This window comes from Arctopsyche grandis, chromosome 4 (assembly GCF_051622035.1).
Source record: "Arctopsyche grandis isolate Sample6627 chromosome 4, ASM5162203v2, whole genome shotgun sequence".
Lineage (NCBI taxonomy): Eukaryota > Metazoa > Arthropoda > Insecta > Trichoptera > Hydropsychidae > Arctopsyche > Arctopsyche grandis.
In genome coordinates this window covers 2788823-2815445 of record NC_135358.1, presented here as the reverse complement: position 1 = coordinate 2815445, position 26623 = coordinate 2788823, and the positions used below count along the sequence as shown (strand labels likewise).

Here is a 26623-nt window from a genome sequence, read left to right as displayed (position 1 = left end):
GTATTATTCCGGTGAGTGTTTGTTATTTAAATCATTTTGTGGATTATTTGAGCAATAAAATGTGCTTAGATATAATTTACAATTTCGGATCATATGCCAGGATATGGGTCGAATAGTATTTTTACAAACTTCCTTTGCATTTCACATGGCTTTTGTCAGTGGTCATTTTTATCTCTTATCCGATCGTTTTCATACTTTGCCATATTGCTCATTTTGGTCATCAATATACGTTAATGTATCGTCTGGCATTACGTTGGAGATAAAATATCGTATACAACGCGTTTTAAAAACGGGGCCCGTAAACCTTCCTGACGTTTAATAAGCGTTCGTCCCGTGTCTTCCAATCTGTTCGCCTTAATATGGCCAAATAAGATTTTAATTGTTTAAGCGCCTATAATTCACTCTATATTTTATAAAATATTTAAAGTTTTAACTCTCATATGTATATATAAATTTCAAATTTGGCCTCTAGCTTCATGTAATGTAATACACGATATATATTGATTTTTGGCCAAATATGTCAAATCTGACATTTCACTGTATATCTGCGAGATAATTTATGATTATGTATAAAAATATTATTATTGTCTGTGTACATACATATATATTATATGTTTATATTTATTTTTCTTTGTCTCTTTTCTTTTATAAGAAATTCCCTTCTTTGTTGTTTTTTTATAATTTGTAATTATTATTATTATTATTATAAGTTGTTTGTGTTTATATATATGTTTTGTTTTTGTTATGTCTAATTTCTTTAGTTATTATTTTGTTTCTTTTCTTTTCTGTTATATTTTTGACCATTGTGGTGCATTAGGATTTCCTGAAATGCTACAATGGTCCAAACTTTAAATAAATAAATATAACCATAGCCAGCAGTATGGCTCGATCCCATGCTAATCTTTAATACCGCTGGTCAGTTCAGGTATTTAAATGTCAAATTACTGTCAAAAAATACACCAAGATCGCAAATCATATACACTCGATTCAGAACAATCTCGTCGATTGAATATTGGAAACTTGAGAAGTTTCGCAATCAAGTGAAAGTGATTGCTTTACATTTGCTTAAGGACAAATTACAATATAATAATTTTATAGAAAGTTTTTATATAATAATATCCCTCAATTGTTTTCAAATAATGCATTTACATAACTTAGCCGTATGGCTCGGTGGTTACGTATATGTTTTGCACGTAGACCTTCCTGACGTTTAACAAGCGTTCGTCCCGTGTCTTCCAACTTTTTCGCCTTGATATGGCCATATCAGATTTTAATTCTTTAAACGCCTATAATTCTCTCTATATTTTATGAAATTTGCTCTATAGGTTCTCATTATCTCTTATATATAAATATTTATAGTTTTAACTCTCATATGTATATATAAATTTCAATTTTGGCGTGTAGCTTCTTGTAAGGTAATACACGATATATATTGATTTTTGGCCAAATATGTCAGATATGACATTTCACGACTAAAAGTATATCTCTTCACTGGGTTTCATCTGCGAGATAAGTAATCAATAAGAAGTTATGTTGTATCTAATTGTTGTTTACAATAAGCTTACATACATTTAGTATTTTACAATAAGCTTATTCATTCTATATTTTATAAAACTTGCATTATAGGCTCTATTTATCTCTCTTATATATTTTTACTTTACACATACAATTATTTTTAGTTATCAGCTGATTTAATTTATCTGATGATTGAAAAGTTCATTTCTGTAAATACATAAACTCATTTATGGACAATCATACATTGATAAACTATTCTTAAAGCAAATCATTAAAGCAGTCTTAGTGTTAATAAATTATTCTAAACTGTAAGGTTCCCGGCATAAATGAGTATTCATATTTCCGGCAGCAACTCATAACCTCAAATTTCATTGTTTATTCCTCCAAAACAAACTTTCTAACCAATACAAGCTATGCTATATAATATACATACATATGTACACAGATCAAACAGTGATAGTCTTATTTTTAGTTATCAGCTGATTTAATTTATTTATATCTCTTATCTCTTATCCGATATTTTTTCATAATTTGTCATATTGCTCATTTTCGTCATCAATATACTTTAATGTATCGTCTGCCATTACGTTGGAGATAAATTATCGTATACAACGCTTATCAGGTGTCTGATTTTTCGGGTTGCTTGACGTTTATTCATCAAAGCAAGCTATTGTCACTTGTCTTCTAACCTGTTCGCCGTGATCTGGCCATATCAGATTTTAATTGTTTAAACGCCTATAATTCACTCTATATTTTATAAAATTTGCTCTATATAGGTTCTCATTATCTCTCTTATATATTTAGGTCACTCATATTGTTGTAAACATTGATCGTGATATAAGCGAAAGTAAGACGATTATGGTGGTATAAAAATGTGTTACGACCTATAGTGGCTTTGGTCATCCACTAACGGTTCATTTCATTTGAAGTTTCTTGCGGACTGTTTTTAAATCAATTAAGTTACTATTTGTAAACTGTCATGAAACTAAACTATACAAGTTCATTACTTGAATTCAATATAGCCCATTCAAACTATTTGAAATTATGTAAAATCATATGGATCATAATTTTTTTTACTATCTCACCTTTACCATGATAGTATTTTTATGGATTTGAAAAAGCCATATTAGAATTTGAAAAATCTTCTTTTTACTTTATCTATGTATGAACATAGTAACAATAGATGGTGTTTTGTGATCATGCGATTTTGAACTCGAGATTTCGACTGATTCGAACTCAGAATCGATCACTGACCACGTTTTCAAGGTCTAGAAAAATGTCTGTGTGTCTGTGTACTTTTGGGATTTTCTGATCACCGTTAGTCCTATCGAACTGAAACAGTATCGGTTTCTGAAATTCTTATCGTAAATTTTTGTAAAATACGACGTAAAGTTGACCGGAAATGGTACCTCTTGTTATAGTTGTCCTCTTTTTTTAAGTTTTTGAATTCAATTATCTCCCAAACCACTAACCAAATCAGACTAAATTTCATACCCATATATTTATTAAATATTTTTACCTGAACCGGAAGTAGTACTTTTACTCTAAAGAATCGAAGTTTTTATGTTTTTCTCAGAAATCTTAGGTTTATTGAACTGAACTTCCATATCTAGTTTACTTACCGGATCAGATACAAATCAGTCATTACTAATTCAAATACATGATTATTTTGTTGGCTTGTTGATCTTGAATTCAAAATCTAGTAATTTTATGCCAAAAGTGAGTATTGCAATCAATAGTGAGATGTTGTTTTTATTGACTGTAATTTTCATATCTTGAAATTTAAGCTTAATACCAAGTTATGTATACAAAATTTGGATTGAAATTTCATATCTTGAAGTTTAAGCTTAATACCAAGTTATGTATGTATATAAAATTTGGTAGGCATCCGTCAACCGGAAGTGGTAGTTTACTCTTATTAGATTTTTCTTCCACTATTTATATTGTCCCCCCAAACATGGGTACTCTTCAGGAAAAAATCAAGTATAGTTCTTGTAACAATGTGATGAAAGTGAAAAAAAATCATTAAATTTAATAAACCGGAAGTGGAATTTTTTCCTCTTCGAAAGGTTAAAAATGTTGTGACCACGATTCTGTCCACACCCCTGAACGTATCAAGCTGAAAATTTATATTTGTATTCTTCATGAACTACATATGTAACTTGGAGCTGATGAGTTGAGAATTTTTACATGATATAAATTAAAAAGTTTATACCTTAATACTTTTTTTATGAACTTAAGTCAGATTGAAATTTGAAATATGATCTTTATTTTTTTGATAAAAAATTACTGAAATCCGCTTAAAATATATTATGTAATGTTTTAAAATTACTAAGTTTAAAATTTAATTTTATTTCATTTTAAACATAAAAAAAATTTGCAATAGACTTTTCTTTCGCTTACTATAGTCTATTACTTTCGCTAAGTTAAATTAAACTATTATAATTACTTTTTTACGTGTTTTTTTCCGTACATAAAAAGGAGATTAAAAGACAAAGACATAATATACAATTAATAAAATTTGGGTTCGACACACTGATCATGGAATGATATATTTAGATCTGCTAAAACCTAAATACCTAATGAGTCTCAAAATAAAATATCACCTTGGCCGTTGTAAATCTGCAGTTTCTATACTTAAATATAACCCACATTTCGATCATCTATCTTTAACCAAATATTTCATCCGATTTGAAACTGCTTCGTTCGATATTCAATAAAATTTGATATGATTCGAAATCGTGATGCAATTTCATCACCATATACTATTGATTCGGGAACGGTCGCAAAACCGGAAATGGAAACCGAATTCAATGACCTCCGTTTGACCGATTCGAAACCCCTACCATATCGAAATCTTCAGAGCTTTTGAAAACGCTACCAGTTTTTGTTCTTATTTTCCACGAATTTTCACAATACGCTTCCTGCAAAGGCAATAAAAAGAAACCGCAAGATAGATTGAAAATATTTTATTGTCGCATAGTATACATATGTACGTTTATATTGTGAAGAAATGTGTTTACTTTAGAAGGATGCAATTTAAAAATTAAATTCTTTCGAAGCGAAACGACCGGTTGATCGATTCGTTCACAACACCCTCGCCGCCCACTTCGGTTGTCCAATAAATCGAGGGTTGGGTTTTTAAGGGTCCTTTTTACGCATTCCGCAAAGGAATTGGCAAAAGTCGCGGTACTCAATCATCGTCACCCCTCTCTTGGTGATGGTGGGAGCCTCTTCCAGCGCCCATTCCACTTCCGGTTCGGTAAATCGATCACCCCAAGACATCAAGTCCTGACGCAACCTTAAACAACAAAAATTATTATGTCGCCTTACTTACGAGAACGCTCTGTAGTGAAGGCGGCCTCTTCCATCCTTCGATCCAATTTGTTCCATTTGTTTACTTGTCTCGAGTGGGAGACATTTTCTTGTAAATATATATATATATTATAATAACAAAATATAAAAGCTTTTTTATATTTTGAACCGATTCAACCCCTATTCGACCCGCGATGGACATTTAAATTTCGTTTCAGTTTCGCATTGCATTTTGGAAGAGAAAAACATTGTTAGTGCGTTTAGCGGTCTGTAGAATTTGACTTTAATTTTTTGTTAGTTTTGAGTTCGTGTGTCATATATGTTTTAAATATTTATTTTAATAAAATTTTAATATAAAAAATAATTTGTTGATATTATTAGTTTATTTATGGAATACGTATATCGGATGCGGTGCATCCGCTCTAAAATCGCCAAACAAATTGAACGACAGATTAACGGACGGCTGCTTTAAATGCAATTCTCGTCTTCTCGAATGATAGATTGCACATCAGATGACGGGTAACCTTTCGATGTGCACAGATGCAATCATTAAAATGGTAATTATTAAAATTGAGTTGGATCTTTCTGGCGAGTTTAATAAGGCAAGATTCGGAACTTATCGAATCTTGCCTTATTAAACTTATTAAACAATTTTAATAATTGCATCTGTGCACATCGAAAGGTTACTCGTCATCTGATGTGCAATCTATCATTCGAGAAAACGAGAATTACGTTTAAAGCTGCCGTTCTGTTAATCTGTCGTTCGTTTGTCTGGTGATTTTAGAGCGGATGCACCAAACCCACGTATATCATCATATATAACCAGCAGCGTGGTCTAGTGGTGAATGTTGAATTATTTGGTACTTGATGTTACGGGTTCGAGTCCCACTAAGTCTCGTTGTTGGTCAGACCTTGGTTTGTCAAGGTCGATCGTTTCTTATCAGAATTTGTCAATTTTTCTGATTTTCATTGAAACGGTTCCTGTAAAAATTGGCGTTTCCTTCCTTTCCTTCCCAATTTTCTGTTGCAAACTTTTAGTTATTGCTATATCTTAGGTTTCGCCCTATTGCTCACCCTATAAATGTCTCTGTGGTTGTTTATCGAATATACAAAAAATCGTATTGTTACATAAAAGTTATTCATCATTATTTATCGTATTCATACGATGTTTGTAATATCTGACCATAGATGTCAGATATTGTTTAGATTTACATGTATCTATGTAATAATTATGTGGACCAGGAAGGCGCATTTGGGGTTTACCTGTTAAGCCTTCCTGGTTTATTGTATAATATGTATGTAAAAAATAAAAAATATAATATCCCTATTCTGTCTGTGTGTGTGTGTCTGTGTACGATAACGCTCGCCATACTATAATACTCGTTTCGATTAGACATACATACATATGTACCAGTGGCGTATGGTGGTGATGCTGTTGATGTGTGCTGTGTATGAAAAAATAAAAAAAAGTGTTATGTAGGTAGGTAGTTAGTTTTTACCATTTTTTCATAATAAACAGTTAAATATAAATATTAAATTAAATATATTTCAAAGGATTGACCGAAGAGAAAAAAATCGACCGTGTGCGGATCAAACACAGGACCGACACGTTTCTTTTATTTTTTTTATTTATTAATTTAATATGTCAACACCCATACGATTATATTTCATCGGGTACTACACTAGCATTTTATATTAATGGAAATTTATAATTTTTAGGCAGTAAAAATAATTGTCAACGTCATGTTATGGTCAGCAAAACTTAGTTATATTCAGTGGCGGCTCGTGCATAAAAAAATTACAAAAAAATTTTCAACTTGTATTTAGATATATTTGACATACTCATTAATAATGATTATGTCAAATATCTAATCATTCTTATTTAAATTATATTCACAAGTTGTAAATGTATACAAATGTGATTTTTTTGTATTTTTTCTGGGGGTACTGCAGCGCCGCAGTTCCTATGCACGAGCCGCCACTGGTTATATTACACTGTTCGACAAATGACGATTTTTTTTTGGTTCAGAGACGAGATGTAACTTTTCTTATAGATCTATGCCCAGTGAACATGAATCTGGTAAAAAAATGTTGATTGGTTCAAAATTCGGAGATGTATGTGTTTTTTAAATCGCGCGATTTTTCTATATCTTGGTGTTGTTCGGCCGATGCTCAAATTCTCCCAATTTCCTGTTCAAAATGAAAATTAGAATCTATAGTCGGGTACTTTATCTTTCATTTATAGTACTTTTCAGCTTTGAAATCTCTCTAAGTAGTCGTCCAGTTCAAATCAAAAGTCAAAAGTACATATTTTCACTTGGGATTTTTTCCCACCGTTTGTATGTACTATTTTATAATACGCTACATCGGATCGACTATAATATTTTATTTTCGGTGTGTCTGCTAATATATACAATAATCATAGGTAATACAAAATATATAAAAATTTAATATGGTTATATGTACAACCATTTTATATACAAATGTGATACAAGGATTAAAAAAAGTCTTTAATGAAAGTGCATTCGAAAATTAATGCTTTCTAATCCAAGTTCATAGTAATTGACATGAGCTCGTCCGTTTGGCGATCAACAATTTGTCTTTCAGTGGCGTTATTGTCGTTATTATTGCTATTATTGGAAATTCATTAAGCTCGAACGGAATTAGGTTGTCATTCTCGCCGGTCAATTGATGGCCGACATTTATCCGGCGAATGCTGTGCCCTCGCGTCATAGGATTTATCCCGGTCCACTAGGGTGACGTTAATACGTCGAACGAGCGGGACGAATCGTCCGAAATCAATCCACAAAATTACGCCACGAAAAATTTCATTGTGGGGTAGCAAAGGTGACTAGGATTGGATCGCTGACGAAGATTGGTATATGTAGTTACCTGTTTTAGTGTTAATATACCTATACAATGCTTTTAATCGCGACTAAGCCTGAAGATACAAGAGTAAATCCCTGCTTCCGGTCAGCCGTTGGGATTTGCACGTTAATTTATCATCAGATGCAGTGTTCATATGAATTCGCGCAGGAATAATATTGGGAAATGAGTTTGTCCCGCGGCTTACCGCACACCTGAAAACGTGCATTGTTCCCGGGACAAGTAAATCTACAGGTCGTCTATCACGTTTACGTCGTCATTGCTTTGAAATGGAATCCAACATAAAGGGTTTCCGTGCACGTTGCGATGAATATTTCAATACTATGCAACGAACGACGTTGTCGCGCTACGCCACTGTGAAAGTGTGGCTTTATTTGTATTTGCATCCGCGCGGCCGAGAAACGGGCGACCAGAGAATTACTACAAATTATTTATTTTATTTTATTTTTGCTTTATAATAAAATTTATGTACAGTCGAAAGTATGCCGTTTTTGTTTTATGAACGAAATAATCAAAAAATATATTTTATTATAACGAAAAACATTATATAATCTTAAATGCATGATGATGCGCAGAGCGCCATACTCTAATTCGCCTATAATGAAATTCTTATTATACAAAAGTATTTTATATTATTTTTATATCTATTTTAAAATAATAAAAGGAATTTACGTTAGAGTGTGATATGTAAATTCGCTCACTTCATATACATAGAATTTAAATTGAATCGATGAAGATGATTTTATATTATTTAGTGATAAAAATTTCAGGCAAATTAACCGGAAAAATGTTCGACAGTAAACAAATTTATTAGAAACACAAGTTTTAAATTGTATTATTGAGAGATTATCTTGATTGAAGTCTATAAAATTATAAATAACCATTACAATTGTCCTGTGGTAAGCCTCATACTCTCCAAAAAGATTTAAGATACTTCAAGGTAATTAGATCATCCTTCAAATGAAGTGCTTAAAATTTGGAATAGAATTTGGAATCCAATGAATTAGTATCCTAAGCCTTTTGAATTTACATAGTTCTTCTTTTTTGAAGTTTATCTTTTGTGTTTTTGATTTGTTTATAGTTTCTTTTCGGTTTTCTTTTTTTAGATTTTTATTATCTTATTTGATGTCTGTATTTCTCTACTACTGTATGTGTTATTAAACCCCTTGGGTCCATCGGCTTTGCCACCTTTCCCACGTATTTTTTAAATAAATAATCAAAAAGTTCAAAATGGTAAGTATTGAAAAAGTACTAAAATTAAAAAAATAATTATAATATCAGCCTAAATGATTTTATTAGAAGAATTTACCAACATGAACTTAATATATACATATATTCTAATACTTTACATTGGGCATAAATACTAAATGATAATAGTTATGCAAAAAAATGATTGTCTTGAAATAATTCCAGTACACGATTAAATATAAATGCTTGAGATGTATAAGAGTGTGTTTTTAAATTATATACTCGATTTTTTTTATATTAAGACAGTTTTTTTTTATAAATATGCTTTACCAGTAATGATATTGTGAACGTTTATGCTCTATGTATCATAGATACAGAGCATACAACTATTACTAGACTAGACTAGAGCTTTTGAAATGTTGAAAAGAGTGAATATATTGAAATGACAATGAAAATATAGAAGAGAATACTGCTCGGATGGTAACCAATAATGAGTAAATCAAGTTAGAAAAATGTGTCAAGTCAATTATGTATGTTGATGAGTATGAGTTGCTTTCATCCAATGATGAAATAATAGAAGTCGCAAATGATGATTAATTGAAAATAAATTTAATTCAAACTATATTGTATATTACATGTATGTGTATGTATGTATATGTATATAAATTAATTTTGTAAAACGACCACAAACATGCCGCATTTAAGCATCCACGTTTCTAGATTATGTCACACTTTACGACTGGACTATCGTCTCGATCTGTATGTGTACATTATACATATGTTGATATGCGTATGTGAGGGTCCTCAGGCATCGATCTGAGGGACCTGGGCCCTTACGTCCGAGAGGCCCCTTAGCAGGGTCCCTTCATCCGAGATATGGGCCTCTCGTCACGCTCGTCGCACACACACGCACACACACACACACACACACTCTAAAGTCGTGTACATAAATAAGGAGCGTGTAAACACTGCTGGGGGCCCCCGGAGTCGCTGCCCTCAATCAGGGCCCCCCCGAAGTCGTCCCCCGGATCGTAAACCGGAAAGCTTCGTTTGAGAGTCTCGTGTACTCTGCGTGTTTCGGTCAACGTTTCTAGCGATATTTCCATCGGCTTAAAATTGACGATTTAAAGCAGTGGTCTTAAATATTTTCCTGTAAGTTTAAGTGTGCAAAAATTTTTCTGTAAACTGATTTTCGTAAATCTATGTTTGTATATGAAGTCGTATAAAATCTAAATATATACAAATACATATATTGTATGTATGTAGTTTCGTTTCATATTTATCTAGAAATAAGCTTGTAATGTATGTAAGCTTATTGTAAATCATATTAACAATTAGATACAACATAACTTCTTATTGAATACTCGCAGATAAAACTCCGTGAAGAGATATACTTTTAGCCGTGAAATGTCAGATCTGACATATTTGGCCAAAAATCAATATATATCGTGCATTACATTACACGAAGCTACACGCCAAATTTGAAATTTATATATACATATGAGAGTTAAAACTATAAATATTTAAATATTAGAGATAACGAGAACCTATAGAGCACATTTTATAAAATATAGAGTAAACGGCGAAAAGGTTGAAGATGGATTATTGTAGCAAGGTATATAAAAATGGTAAATATTTTCAATTGTATTAAAATTTTATTTTATTTATGAACAGCTAAAATTAGATTAAGGCGAAGTAAAAAGAGGTATGTAAAAATAGTACAAGTAGTCAACTGTTTTTTTTTTTCAAAAAAGTCAAAATTTAAACAAAAATTACGGAATTGAGCTAAAAATTACAGAATAGATACAGTCGTGGACAAATGCATTTGGCCAATTGTAAAAATGGTTTTAACCGAAAATACTCGGGTATTTGAAACAACCGCTACCTTAGAATTTACCGTTATGGCTTTATCTTACTTTTTCTTTTTTGGGTTGCTTATTATTTAAAAAAATAAGAATTTGTCCATTTTACGCAAATCAGTATTTTGAGATAAATAGTTATGTACATATGTCGCATCGTTTCCGCTTCTGATTTTATTTTTCTTAAATTAAGTGCATCGGTTTTTATTGAAAATTATTAAAAACATGGGAATCTAGTGAAGGGAACAGGGCTCAAATTATTTTAATACATTTTCTAGGGTTTGGATAGAAAATAAATTCAGACAACTGAAATTATAACAATGTGCGGTTGAAACGACATTAAAGGGATACAGTGAGGTTTATTTTATAGAAAATCTAATAAAAATGGAAAGAATAAGAAAATGGTCTCGTTTAAGCGACCATGTCTTTCAAAATCCCAAAAATGGATCTTCTGAGCTAGTTGGAGAAGTTAAAAGATAATGAAAGTGTCTTCAGAAACTGTAAAAAGGCGTCTTAGAAATTGTACATTGCATAACTTCCAATTATGTAACATTACATGAAATTATGTTATATTTAAGTAATTGTATGTTGAACGGGTAAATTGTGATGTGAGTAGTTTCATTCTCATACAGAATAATTAAAAAAGTTATCTAAATGTTGAATATTATACTAAAATTTGTAAAATAAGTATTAACAAAAATTTTATTATATAAAAAGTATTCCAGTCAATCGAAACAGCACTTTTTCCACGCTGCTATGAAGAGTTGACTTATTGTAATAAAAAAGCGGAGCTAATTACATTAGTCGACACGATGTGCAAGGTTGAAGGCTGACGATTTAAAGTCTTAAAGTCATATTATTCATAATCTTTGTACGATAGTTGAAAGTGCACTCACTAAAGTCGCATTAGCGGTCGCCTCTTGCTTCCGTGCGCGAATTTTCCACAGGGAAAGTCGCAATTAACGTCTAACGCCCCGTTATTTAGAGGACGAATTTCATTAAACCACCCTTGTGGATATCCTCATGGCTGGTGAGGTTATTCATACGCGGTCGACGGTCCTCTTACTTCTCACTATGTATCACACGTATGTATATGTATGTACATATGTATTATATGAAAGCTCTCGAGAAATGATGTTCCCGGGAGAGGTGAGCTTGTTCGGTCGCTTCACACCGCATGCTGTTACTTCCCCAGGGACACCGATCCATTTAAAGGCGCTTGTCTACCCCTAGATTCCCAGCAGATTTGCCCGTGTATCATCACTCAATTTGTGGTCGGTGTGTGAAATTGTCCTTTTGCACTTTAAATTTTCCCGAGGACAATTTGTCCCGTCGGAAAATATTCGCCCGCGGTACCGTCACTGCGCGAATGACACTTTGATGTATGAGAATTTCATTTCGACGACGTGTTTGTTTCGAGGAAAATTGTTGTTTCTTATTTCGCTTGAGTGCTGCTTCGATCGGTGTTATTAAGTTAAGGCTTTGTGAGAGTACTTTTTTTCATAATAAGCTGCTTTACGGGGAATTCTATTTCTGAAATGCGATGAATTAACTTTGCGTGTTTTGCGGAAAATTTATTTTTCTGACTCACTGCGAGCTGTCTTTGGTTATACTATATGTATACAAACATTGCATTTTATGGTTCTAGGACACTTACCCCCTAGACGCATATCCCCCCGGACACATACCCCCGGTCAAAAACCCTTTGGACATAACCCCCCATACAAATACCCCCCCCCGTCAAGGATAAAAATATTTTATAAAAACTGATAGGATATAAAATATAAGATAAGAAACTGATAACTTTCTTTTCCTATTCTCGATTTTACAAATTCCATCATGGATAGTCTAAAAATATTTAAAATATAATAATAATGATATACATATATGTATACTTCTATTAAAATTTACTTTCAATACAACAAAAAGCAAACGCTAGCTGGTGACTAAAAGACTTTTAAATTGATATTTATTCTATTAATAAATTGAAATTAAATATTGTATATAAATTGAAATTCAATATATGTACTATACCACACTTAATTTATTCTTATTTACCTATATTACTTTAAAAAAAGTAATAAAAAATTAATTATTAATAATAAAACATTTTTTATCCATGGGGGGGTTATTTGCACGGGGGGGGGGGGGTAATGTCCAGGGGGTTTTTGACCGGGGGTATGTGTCCGGGGGGTATGTATCCGGAGGGTACATGTCCGGATACCGCATTTTATATATGTATGTATATAAAATGCAATGTTTGGAATTATATTATATTATTTTAGGGTTACTTATTATAGTTTTGTTAATTTTGTTACTATTTTATATTATAGTTGTTAGTTTTAGTTTAAATTTGTTAATTGTTAAATAATTAATTAGTAATTTTCTATTTAATAATAAATAAATAAATAAAATACTTTATCTTATTTTGCTGTCTTCTAATAGTGCTATGCTGTGTAAAAATCCTTCAAAACCACAATAACTTAAATAATACTATATAAAAGTATTAAATAATTACGAAAAACGACAAATTTCGTTTATTTGGCTTTCTCTTTTTCTTTCTTTAACCTCCACAAAGATGCTAAATAATATTGGGTATTGAGTGTTTAAACTTTAGAAAGATGATAAAATTTTCAATAAGATATCATGTTAATTTAAGTAACATCACTGTAAGTAGTATTGAAATATGTACAGTGAGTCAATTTAGGAATTGGATACGAAAAAAAACGAATGAATTTTCTGAAGCATTTTAAAAAATGCATATTTTCTGATCTCTCTTTGATCTATATATATTTAGTATACGTATAAACTGTACTGAATTAATGTTTCATATAAATGAAAACCTAAGTATGCTTTAAGACGCAAATATGTATTATTTATTTATTTTATTTGCATGTTTGAAAAATAAATATAAACACTTAAAAACAATCATTTTTATCCACTTTTAATATATGGGTTATTAATACGTATAATACAGAAAATTCTAAATCATTTGAATATGTGACAGTTTTGCTTTATATATTTTTATTTAATCCGGTGGTAGCTGTTTTATGTTAAACCACTATTTATTTAAATATTCAAACCAATACGAAATACTAAATTATGGTGTGTTTGGGTGGATTTTCTCGGCTATTTATCAAGCTGGTTTGCTTTATTTTTTATAACGTATAGCCCATTAAATATACAAAAAAAGAATAGGAATGATTATACGTTTGTTAATTTGTATGGCAATAGTCGTAAATCAAAAACAAAACATATCCGCGTATCGATTTCGTAAATATTCATGCTGCTGTAGTTCTTTGTATTATGATATAACAAATCACCATTATTTGGGTTTCAAAATATACCCCCTATAATCCTCGAACGGCCGTTATTTTAAATATAACGAATTTCTTGATAGTTTGACATACATACATACATATAAATAATTTATATATTTTACTCGTAATTCCAACGCGTATTGCACTCGTTAACGAAACTGTGAGACAATTGAATTATTTAAATATGGAATTCGTTCGATAATATAATACATACATAGATGATGTGGTCTCTGAGATTCATGAATAATGTATTCATAGTAGAGGTTTCTATCAGACCTTCTCAAACTCTGTGACATTCAAATAATAATTTTATCGAAATTCATACCTTGGGGTATTTTAAACTTACTTGGATACTGGAATTAGACCGGTTTTTGCATAGTCCCATTTAGATAAAGCATCTGCAAGAACGTCTTCAGAATCCACGTATACTGTCCTGGCTCCAACCATCTTCACGAATCCTTCGAAATCCAAAGGTTTCGAGCCCTGGAATATATTTGGAAAAATCTTAAAGAATTTCGTTGACAAAACCCTGGTCTAATATACTTTTCAGTGACCGCCCACGGCGGAAAACTGAAAATTTTCCTCCTTCACACTACATTAAGTTAATGCTCTTGAGAACTTAGTCGTGGTTGTTCTTTTTGGAACGAGCTGAAAAAAAATACGTAAAAATAAAGCGCCGAGTAAATTTTCATTACATTTAGCCGGTAGTGATGTTTAAGCAGAAATCTTCCCGTATATACATAGCAAAAAAATTATCCTGCCTTGTGTTAAGTAGAGTGGTGTCATACATATTTTATGGTGTTTCGCGTTCGCTTCGAAGTATATATTTCGTTCTAAAAATTTAAAACAGAGCATTTCAAAATGTATCGTCTAATGAATAAATCTTCGTAGTTTAATAATACAGCTTTACATTCGGGTCACTATCTGGTTAAATAATTTAAATAAATTTACAATATCGAAACACTTCAAGTTAGAGGAATAAATTTCAGTAGATAGGATTTACTAACTTATTTTTTTTATTTTTACATGAAAAAGTTATTCAAAAGTTTTGTTGCTTGTTAATTTTCAAGAATGCTTATTATGAATATTTCCAGCACTTAAATAACTAGGGAATAGCTTCAGTTCGTAACTACAAAAAACGATTCAAAACTTATTTATATAAAAATTTCTTACAAAGAACTTGTTGTCCGTCTATTATATATTAAAAACGGCTAAATAAATTATATTTGAAAAATATTTATTTAGAACAAACTATAATAATGATATAATTTTAAATATTCAATACACATACTTCCACATATTATTTGAAAATTATATCATAAGAATAATTTGCATTAATTAAAACGAACCAGCAGCGTGGACTAGCGGTTAGCATACTATGCTTTCGAGCAGAGTGGTCACAGTTTGATTCTCACTAGTAGCTGTTGGCCAAACCTTGGTTTGTGACTTTAGGGCAATCGTTTCCTTTCAGAGTTTGCCAATTTTTCTGATTCATTGAAACGGTTTCTGTAAATTGGCTTTTCCTTTGCAATCTCTGTTGAAAATTTCAAGATTTTCAGCATCTTAAGGTTCACCAATGTTAAAATAAGAATGCTGCAAAAATTTCTCTATAGATGTCACTGAGGATGATGTTTGTATGAATTCGCAATGTTTACTTAAATGATTGTATTAATCGTATTATTGTATTGTATCTGTATTAGTACTTGTCGCTTTGGAGCGATCTGTAAAGGCGAGTGTACATATTTGATGGAAATAAATAAATAAATTATGAAATTTTTATATAATCAGATTTGAAAATAATATCATATTTTAAGATTTAAAATCAAATTTGATAAAAACTTATATTGAATTTTTTTACTAATTAATTTATTAATTATTCTTCCTATTGTTAATACTATTATTATTATTTTTATGTATGTCTTATTTATGAAGTTTACTGTGAAAATAAACGGGAAAAAACCCCTTGATAATAATATTCGTAATTACGACGCGAAGTTTGAAGCGCCATTGTGTATTCAAGGAAATATGTTCGTTGGTAACCATGTTACCAGTTGGTTTATGACGACACGGCTTTGAAGAGATATGAGTTGAGTTCCAAACATCACTAGAAACGGGAACGGTAACGGGAACGCAACGGGAACGAGAACGGGAACGGGAACTGGAATTGTATGCGTTATTGTGGCATTGCAATTGCCGGGTTCAGCTAGTTATTTATATATTTATTTATTTATTTTAACTTTATTTTTTATTATTATTCTATACTATTGTATTTATTATCTACTATATATTATTATATGGACGATGGGGTTGCACTATTCTCCTTTTCGTCTGGAATAAAAAAGTTATTATTATTATTATTATTTATATAAAAAACGAGAACATCAAAAAGACGTTGTAGATACTTATTCTCGCCCAAAAATTGACTCAAATTTAAACAAAGTCTTAAAAAAACTAAAAGTAATAAATGTTATTATTCGCTGTAAAAATTTTAGATGTGATCTTACGCACACACACACACACACAAATTTTCGTAATTGTGCTTTTTGTATGCATATATTCATTGGCTTATAAAAATTCATAGCTCGTATTTTGCACGTCTATCACGCGTCACGTTTCTTTCTGCACATTTAACCTACGTCACATTATACATTTTTGTCAAGTTGAATTTTCAGCCATCGCATAAGATCAATGCTTTTGGACCGCTCAGCAAAACGCGTCGACACCGGTTATAATATCATAATAAACGACACTATTATATAATATACCCAGATTCGCAGCACACGCGCTGCCAAATATACATTTCTACGTATAATTTATGGGCACATTTTCCGATTCGTTCTTTATCGAATCGTCCATTTACGAGAAAGGACGGACATATAATCCTCGCGCGTTCAATCTGGCCACAGCAGTTCGAAATAAATGACCGAAGACCGGATGAGGAAAAAAAATCACGATGCAGTCCTCACCCGAAAGCGCTCCCGTTTCCCTATAAAACTTTATTGACCTATCCCTCGCATCCTGAGGGAACCATATTTATTTATGGAAATTCGCGAGCCGAGGATTAACTATAATAAAGATGAAATTGGGGGGATGGGGCTGTTGAAGTTCGCCCACCGATCGACGCGATTTGCATGCGAATTGCATTTTTCAGGTGCTGCGAAAGGCGATCGTACACTTTCGAATCGGTTCAATTTATTTTTCAGAAAGTCAATTGTGCATGCTATTTACATTTTGGCCGTTCAATTTGCAAATTGTATTTCATCGATTGAATAAAAAAATTCAAAGTTAAACAGATCGAATATATACATCTACATATGTATGTATCTACATATATAATAAATAATATTTCATTTTACGGATGTTTGGAACAGCTAGAATATACGCGATTCCTATCAGTCAGATAAAAAAATCTGACCAATAGCGATCAAGATCTAAACTTTGTCTTCTTCGAAGATTGCTAAAATGCAATAGACTTTATTATAAAATATATGAATATAAAAGATTGTTAGTAGTTTGTATATATGTATTTTAAAAATACTGGTAAAATTTATATACATTGCCCGGGTGAGTGAAGATTGGAAACAAGTAAAAATTGAACTATTTCAAAATATTTGCTGTCGAAGGCATAAGTTATGTATGTATAATACATAGATTTGAATGAAAAATTTTATGGTATCAAATAATAATCTGTAGATTTTCATAGCTGAAAACTTAGCATTAATATTTTTTATAATGAATTAAAATATAAATGCAGAGTTAAACCAGAAAAATAAACATACAAATTAAGTAATAAATTACTTCATCTGTATTTAAATCTTTTTTAATTAGTAAATATTTTGTTTCTAAATATTTGTAAAAAAATAAAATAAATACTATAATCTTTTACATTCATAATGAGTTTTGGATCAAATTTTGAATCTATTCTTATTTTCAACTCAATTTTATATGATACAGATAAGTGAATTTGTCAATACTATACATTTTACGTATAGTATTTACGTATAGTATTTTACGTGTAGTATAGTATATAGTAAAGTGAATTCGTAAACATTTTACGTATGTTATTGATTTAATGAAGCCGAATTTATGCCTATATATGTATATATACATTGTATTATGTCATTTTTCTTTTCACTTGAATTATTTTTTGGTTTAAATGTTTGGTCACAGTGTCGTTTTGAGCAACTCTAAAGACACTGTGGCAAAAATATCTTAAAAAATAAATAATAAAATAAAATAATGCATATGTATTACATAAAAACTTACAATCATTTATTTTATTACCAATTAAATTAAATCAAATAATTAATTACGTAAATTAAATCAAATAACAAAATTTATAAATTATATTATCAATCGTATTGAAAATTTTTAATAATATATTCATTAAAGCACCCCAAATTATTGATAGGAAAATGGGCACTTTGTATTACTGGAATAATTTCATAATATATTAAACAACCTTTCTTAAGTCTAAATCTACTAAACCTACACCAATTGTAACTTAGTCGTTTGACTATTGATTATTATATCACATTGGATAAGTTTTATATACGGATATAACAACTCGATTGAACATTTATACATATATAATGAGTTTATTTCTATTATATGGAATTTCACTCACTTCGGCCAACATTTTGGTGACGTATTCATCGGTGGCTTCTTGACCCAAAGTCGTGAAAGTCCTCTTCAGATCTGAATGCGTAATTAAGCCGTCACCGTTCAGATCGAAAAGTTCAAAAGCCTGTGAAATATATACATGCATATATATGTATATTGGTATATAGTTGTTTAATTTTCTAGAAGTATTTGGGAATGTAGTAAATTTTATTATTTGTATTGTGATACTTCTTCGAGTTCTTTCAGCGTATCGTCGGCAATGTGTCGAAACACGTCAATTTCCTTAGATTTCGTATTTTCGATTGAATCCGATGTAATAGTACTGCTCATATTTCCAGAATCTTCCTCTTCAGGTGTCATCGATATCTGCGCCGTTTCAGATATATTGCTGAATCCAAAGGAAACACGTATACAATTCGCACAGACTGTATCGCGAAAGGGAACAATCGGGGGAAAAAAATACCTTTTGTTATCTTCGTCTTCGCTCCCGTATTCCGATTCGTAAGATTCGTAGTCTTTATCTTTGGCGTTTATTTTTATTATTGGCAAAGATAACGTGAACTCTTCAACGTCTGTATAAATTGAATGCGTCGAAGCCCTCGATGAACATCTGCTATCGTTAGCATTAATGTTCAAACGTAACAATTCCTGAAAATTATTTTTCGACATTAAGAATGATTAAAATACAAGCATTGAAGTTTTTTGTTGTAAAAAATTAATATTATTTAAAAATAAATGTATCTGAAAATCTTATATATAATAGCAACATTGTATGTATGTATTCTGAAGTCGTTCTTAACTACATATGTACATTGACACAAATAAATAAATATGTTCTTAAAACTTCTAATTGAATTTTTAAGTTTTTAAAACTTCTAATATAATTGAATGTACATATGTAGAAAAATATTAGAATTTTTTTTTTTTATTTAATAAATTTATATTTCTCTACAATTTTGAAATAATCATTAATCCTCTTTAAACAAAAACTCTAAAATTAGTGCCAATCTAATAAATATCAATAAATACAAATTTAAAGTTGCATACTTCATTATGCATTTATATGAAATATGCGAATGCATGAAGTTTTAATCTGGTGAATTGTTGCATACAATGTATTTTGATTTTTAAATGCTTTTTATTATTACGAAATTATGTTCACAATACATCTTATATCTTCATATTTTAATTGCTACTGATCTACTGATCATTTTCTATTTTACAATTTTAATTTAATTTTGTTAGTAATCATAGTATTATATAATTCTAATGTTAATGTAAAGAGCTCAAAAACCTATTTAAAATTCTTATAAATGCTCATAATACATCTAATACATAATATTAATTAAAAACTCTTAAAAGTCGATGACCAAAAGCAGATTGTGTTTAGGTAATCTGTGTGTTATACCTGAAGGGTATAGACATTTTGTTGTAATCACTGAGACTCTTCACAAGTGTGTTAATATGGTTATTAGTGATTCTGTTATATAATCTACTGGTTAGTTTGTTAGAAATGTCTGTAAATTTGAGATTATAGAAATACATATATGTACTTCACTTTAAAATAAATCTAAAGCATGTAATCGAAATGAGTTAAATGGATGGATTGTATGGGTTATGACATTTTACTTTAACTGGTGTTTTAAATTAATTTGGGACATCGATTCTCATGATTGCTTTCAAAAGAATCGTTATATGTTGCACGAATTATATAGTGTTAATGAATTATATTACATATGTATATACGTATACTTGTTTAAAATAAATCTTTCGGATATAATAAATATTTATTATTATAAAACGTGCATTTAATGTAAGGAAAACTTCATGCCATATAACAATCAGAATGTCTCGTGTATCAAACAAAATTTTCCTACCTTATCGGATTGCCCGTCGTTAGTTTGAAACTTTTGTTGTGGATTATCCATTGAAAATTGCGCTCGAATAGATGCAACCAATTTCTAGCAAAACTTATAACGAAACTATCAATTTCAATTTGGCGCTATATTTGTATGTATGTATGTTTTATCGAACGCGAATAATGGTGTTTATAGTAGTGCGTGTGTTTATCGCGATGAAATTAAAAGTTGCTTTCTCGGTTAACGAATTTCGATTCGGCAGAATCTGGGCTTCGGGAAGTTCGTGTTGAAGATACCAGACCTTAATTTCAACTAATTCCCGGAGTTTGATTTACAGGATAACTTGGACTGTAAATAGCAGAGGGGATACCCAACTCGGTTCGGAAGATCGCCAGGGTTTCAGATAAACCGAAACACAAAATTTTACACGTAGTAATTTTACCGCACAGTTTATTTATTTTTTTAATGAGGTTTTTTTATGTTAAACTTGGGTTTGTTATGTATTTGTTGTAAGAAAATATTCAAGGAAAGTTTCTTTGAGCTGAGACTACTTTGCATATGCGATCGTTAGGGGTAATGAATTCCATTTGAATATCGCTGAATAGGCATTCATCAAACTCTCAAATTGAGCTTTTAACATTTCAATAGAACTATTGTATGTGTGGATTTCAAAAGGCTGTAGCAGTGCTGTAATGAAAATTAGCTTGGAAATATATTACATTGAATCAACGTGCATTGTAACGGAAAATTAAACGATTTAAACGAATTTAAAATCGTGATGATATTTTTATATGAAAATTAAATTATTAATCGTTTCAATTTATAGTCTGAATATATTATACTACGTTATATTTTTAATTAATACAATAAATTAAATTAATTAAATTGAATCGTTTTGCCTTTGAATTCGTTAATTGAGACCTTTTTTTTTAATTAACCTTAAGATATTTAAAATTAATGGTGAATATTAACCGTATTTGATATAATTTCAATAGTCTTTTTTGAGGTTTATATACATACATAGGTTTTTAGAAAAAAATCATATATGAGCCGTTATATTTGAAGGTGGCATCCAATTTCCTTCATTTCGAGAAATATCACACAAAACATTAAATCTAATGATTTAATAATATTTGAAAATACTGGTGGCCTGTAATACGCCTATTCTGTTTTAACGAGATATATTGAATTAAAAGAATCTATAAATATTAGTGGATTAAACCAAACTGAAATAGTGTTTTTGGAACTGAATATTTGACTTCCACCACTTTTAAATATAACGGCTCATAAAAGTAATTTAATCAGGAGCTTGTATTTTTTTTAAATAAAGTTATATCCCTTTTTATATATATTATTAACCAACCAAAAATAACGAAATAAATGAATGTGTGAATATTTTATATAGCCACACATCGAAATGAATCGAATTCATTTTCAGGAAACCTTTAACCTTTTTCTATCTTCTTTTTTTTGTGAAACGAAAGGCTTGCTTAGCATTTTCATCATGGCTTTTATCCGTGATTGATCAATTGCCTAGGGATAGTACGTAGTAGGCATTGGAATATAAAAAAGGGCACGAAAACCCTCAAATGAATGGCGGCTTGAATTTCGCCTAATTTTCTAATTATACACACGAACATATGTATGAGACGTGTGCTATGTAAACATTGCTTTAAACTAGCAAATACATACATATGTGGAAAAGATTGGCTGGATATATTTTTCACGAATGCGGTACCCGGCGAAAATTTTCCCGCGATCGGCCCGTTGAATTATTCATGACGATAGCCAACAATCATAATTATTCGACGGGAAGTTTTTCCATTTTCCCGCCATGGTCGTCTCGCGGTCAGTCAGGTCGGAAAAACCGCACAAAAGCCCCAACCTCTAGAATATAAACGTACACATAGATACATTTGTACATGCTCACACACGCACATAGTCTGGGTAATTGTGCGCCACAATTTTGCATAATTGCACTCGCCCTTATGCCACGACTGTTTTGTTGCCGTATCTGACCCTTCTCCCTAGGGGCGATCTCGAGCTCATTGTCTGGGGACAATAGCCCTTGCTTATCTACCCAATAAACACTTGGACATAGCAAATAAAATGACGTGTATCTACTCAAATTCTATGTACGTATGTATGTACATATTAATATACATATAGAGTACGGTATTGAATTTTGACCTTGTTTTATCTCACGAAGTTGATTTTCATTATTAAAAAACTTTTTTTTATTAATAAAGTGTATTGAAGATACGTATACAATCTCTCCAACAGGTTTTTTTTTAAACTTTTTGAATCATGACCAAATATAAAACAATAGTTTGGTTTCGCAACCCAAAAAAAGATAAACAAATACAACTAAATCAATTTTATATTTTTAATGGTTATCTTGACTTTTTATATACTACTAGCTAATAACGACTGCAATACCCGTTCCCATTCTCGTTCCCATTCTCGTTCCCGTTCTCGTTCCCGTTCCCGTTCCCGTTTGTCAGAAAAATGCAGGCATCGAACACATTTGAAATTATTGCGTTGCAATGACACTCATTCCCATTTTTCCCGTTTCTGTTCCCGTTTTTGGGCAATTTTTTTTCACAGTAATGTTTCTAGACATGCATACAACAAATCCTGAAAGTTCCATCGTAATCGGTTCAGTGGTTTAGGAGCCTATACGAGACACACAGACAGACGTTCAATTTTATATATGTACATATATGTACATAGATGAAAACTTGTTTTTTTTTTTAAACAGGTTATACTTTAGGCCATTTTCAAGCTTATTAATGGACGTTTTTAAGTTGTTTACTTTATAAGATATTTCTAAAAGATACATATACTTAATGAATAATCTATTTAAAAATGGAGAATCTTAATTTTGTATGATAAAATGCATTCGTTTGTCTAAGAATATTTTGAATAATTTATAGGTACTAATACATAATTTGTAATACTTTTGCTTGGAAATAATAAATAATGCAATTTAATCTGTATTAAGAATATAAAATAATATCACTTCTTAATTGTATATGAAGATTTTTTTTCAATATAAAAAAACACTTATCCATTCACATATAATCAAATCGTCCAAAGATTTTATCATTAAATATGTATATTTAGTATGAGTAAATGTGCGAATTTATATGGTATATTAATTATTTCATATTTTAAATAGAATTGCAAGATTTCAAGAAGGCAAAACGAAAGTTGCGCTCAAAGCCGCAGACATCGCAAAACGATGGTCGAACGAAAATGTACATTTTATATACATGTCTATGTATACGCATATTAAATCCCTTATAATTAGTTTACATCAAACTTTTCGGTCATAAACTTTTATCTCGTAATTAAATTAATTTCGCGTTGGCTTTCAAATATTTAACTTATATTTGGCGCACACCGAATTTGACACGCTCGTGTGGTGCTTTTAATTTCGCATCAACTGCGCACTTGTATTATTCGAATTTTAATTCAAATTAATTTTAGCCTCATTGGAAACTCATTAAAAAAATTCCAAAACTGAAGTGGATTCTTCCGCGGTGCTTAAATGCAGAAATATAAATATTGTAGCTTAGGATTTTTTTTGGAAATGAGAATATCGGCATCTTTGTTTTACAAAACTGCCAAGCAATTCGGATAGTTGGCTAAAAATATTAATGTCTATTAAATTTGATATGGTAATAGGATGTAGATTCAAAAAAAAGTTTCTCAGACTGCACTGAGCAACAATAAAATTTCAGGAGCATAGACTAAACAATCTTTATTGAGTTTGATCCATTTGACAATGATTTTTATTAGCTTGCTCTTGTTTAAGAAATATGAGCGTTTAAATTTTTTTTTACAGATTTTATGCTTTTACAGTCATTAATTCAAAATCTAGTGTGCTATACCAAATTTTGAGTTTTAGGATCGATAATCACATGTTTTTTCTATCAATTTCAATTTTTAATGCTTTATTTATATTTAATTACTTAGCGAATTTCAACTCAAAAGTATACTTATATAATTTTTCTTATGTAATATTATGAACTTTTCTTGCTAATTTTCCACTTGTACACGCTTAAAAGGTTTCCTTTTTTTATCTAAATATTTTTTTTACTATCTAAACTCACTTATTCAATGAATACATAATTTTAAATTTAGTTAAAAAAGGCTATTGGATGCATGATGCAAGATATAAGATGTAGATATTGTGAACATAATTTAGCATAATTTAATATTATGACGATATGAGCATTTAAAATGGGCTATTTTTACAAACCTCCTTTATGTTTTTACTATTCCAATTATAATACATATTTTTATCAAATTGTGTATTTTGTTCAAATACCATGTTGCGTAACTTTCATAATAAATAAATAATATAAGAAATGTGTATTTATTAAATAATGAAGCAAACACTTAACCTTGAAAAAAAAAAATATAAATATATATATGTATGTATATGTATTATAAATTTATTGTACAGTAGTGCTTTGATTTCAATATTTTCAATATTAATATCTTACCATTATAATATTCCTGTTATTATTATCTTCCTTTAATAATAATGAATATATTACACAGTACTACTAAGAATTTCACAAATGGTATTTTTACATACATATGTACATATAGGTGCATAGGTTTCATTAAAGTTTTATAAACAAAATTATATATATATATATATATATATATATATATATATATATATATATATATATATATATATATATATATATATATATATATATATATATATATATATATATATATATATATATATATATATATATATATATATATATATATTTCCGATCAACTTAAAAATTTGTAAAAAAAAATCGTCGTGTCGATAAGAATTCCAGTAACCGATACCAAGTTTCAGTTCAATAGGACTAACGGTGTTTAAAAAATCCCCAAAATACACAAATACACATTTTTTTCTAGATCATGAAAACGTGATCAGTATTCGATTCTGAATTCGAATCAGTCAAAATCTCGAGTTCGAATTTGCGCATGATCACAAAACTTCATCTATTGTTACTACGTACATATGTAGTTGATTTTAGTGTATATGATTTTTTGTTGCTCAGTGCTATTGATTAATAATTTTTCCAACTCTATTTTGAGAAGACGTTAAGAGTTTGCGACTGATTTCGCGGATAAGTGCATAGGAATTTTCTCACTCAAAGTAAATAGCGCTTAGTCGTGCATTCGCAGTTGCACGTCAGATGCTGGCGCATAAAATTGATATAGGACACGGTCGATTTACCGCGGAATAGACTGTCGGTTTTATAGGCCGCTATCTATCTCTATTTTTGCCCGTGGCAAAAAGCCGGTTTTCGGCAGCCGTTTATCTCGCCGGGATCGTCCGGTTTCGATTCCGCACTCTCCCTCGTTTCCCCTTCACCTGGCTGTGCCCGGATGTCGTAATAAACGGTCCGGTTCGGCGCGATCATATCTTCAACCTTATAAATGGGTCAACTTTTGGGTATCTCCCCGAAAGTGTGTACATAGGTGCGTGTTTGGATATTCCTGTTTACGCTTTAAAGTTTCCCCGCATAGTTCGAAGGGCTTTCAAAATTTTCCTGGAATATGCAAATCAAAGGACAGCAAATTAAATGTTCCATTTATGCTAAAAGATTTTTCCATTCGATTGGCTCATTCTCTCAAGTCTTTCTGATAGTTATTATTATATGTACATACAGAACGACTAAATAGACCATTTCAGCGAAAGCTTGTTTAGATTTAGAATCTTTTTTTAGAATCTACATCAACTCTGCTGATCCTATAGTTATGCCAAAAAAGTAAGCTGTCGTTTACGAATATTAATCTCTTTTCGGGCACTTTTTGAATTCCGTTCTTATAAATCATCTATAATATTCTTCTTCTTCTTCTAATGCCGAATCCGTATTCAGACGTAGACGACTACCATGGTCAGACATCGTTTATGGCCCGTGCGAATTCTTCCCTATCATGGGCAAGCCGAAATAGCTTTTCGAGACCGAGTCCCATCCATGACCTGATGTTCCAGAGCCAAGAGAGCTTCTTTCTCCCAAGCCACCGTTTG

General features: G+C 30.7%; 3 protein-coding genes across 3 annotated transcripts in view; 1 reads left to right on the top strand and 2 right to left on the bottom strand.

Moving 5' to 3' along the window:
- LOC143910435 (uncharacterized) overlaps positions 1-26623 on the bottom strand; it is a 448390-nt gene that overhangs the window by 20849 nt on the left and 400918 nt on the right. The gene's annotated exons all lie outside the window — the stretch shown is intronic.
- Positions 1-26623, top strand: part of Sol1 (CUB domain-containing protein Sol1) — a 262612-nt gene that overhangs the window by 2462 nt on the left and 233527 nt on the right. The gene's annotated exons all lie outside the window — the stretch shown is intronic.
- Positions 4499-20650, bottom strand: LOC143910437 (myosin regulatory light chain 12A). The gene is made up of 6 exons (XM_077428914.1): positions 20584-20650; positions 19170-19354; positions 18935-19094; positions 18711-18830; positions 14430-14566; positions 4499-4816 (listed from the first exon to the last, which is right to left on the bottom strand). Exons 1-6 carry the CDS (start codon positions 20632-20634, stop codon positions 4657-4659), a joined length of 813 nt encoding a protein of 270 aa, XP_077285040.1. The 5' UTR covers positions 20635-20650; the 3' UTR covers positions 4499-4656.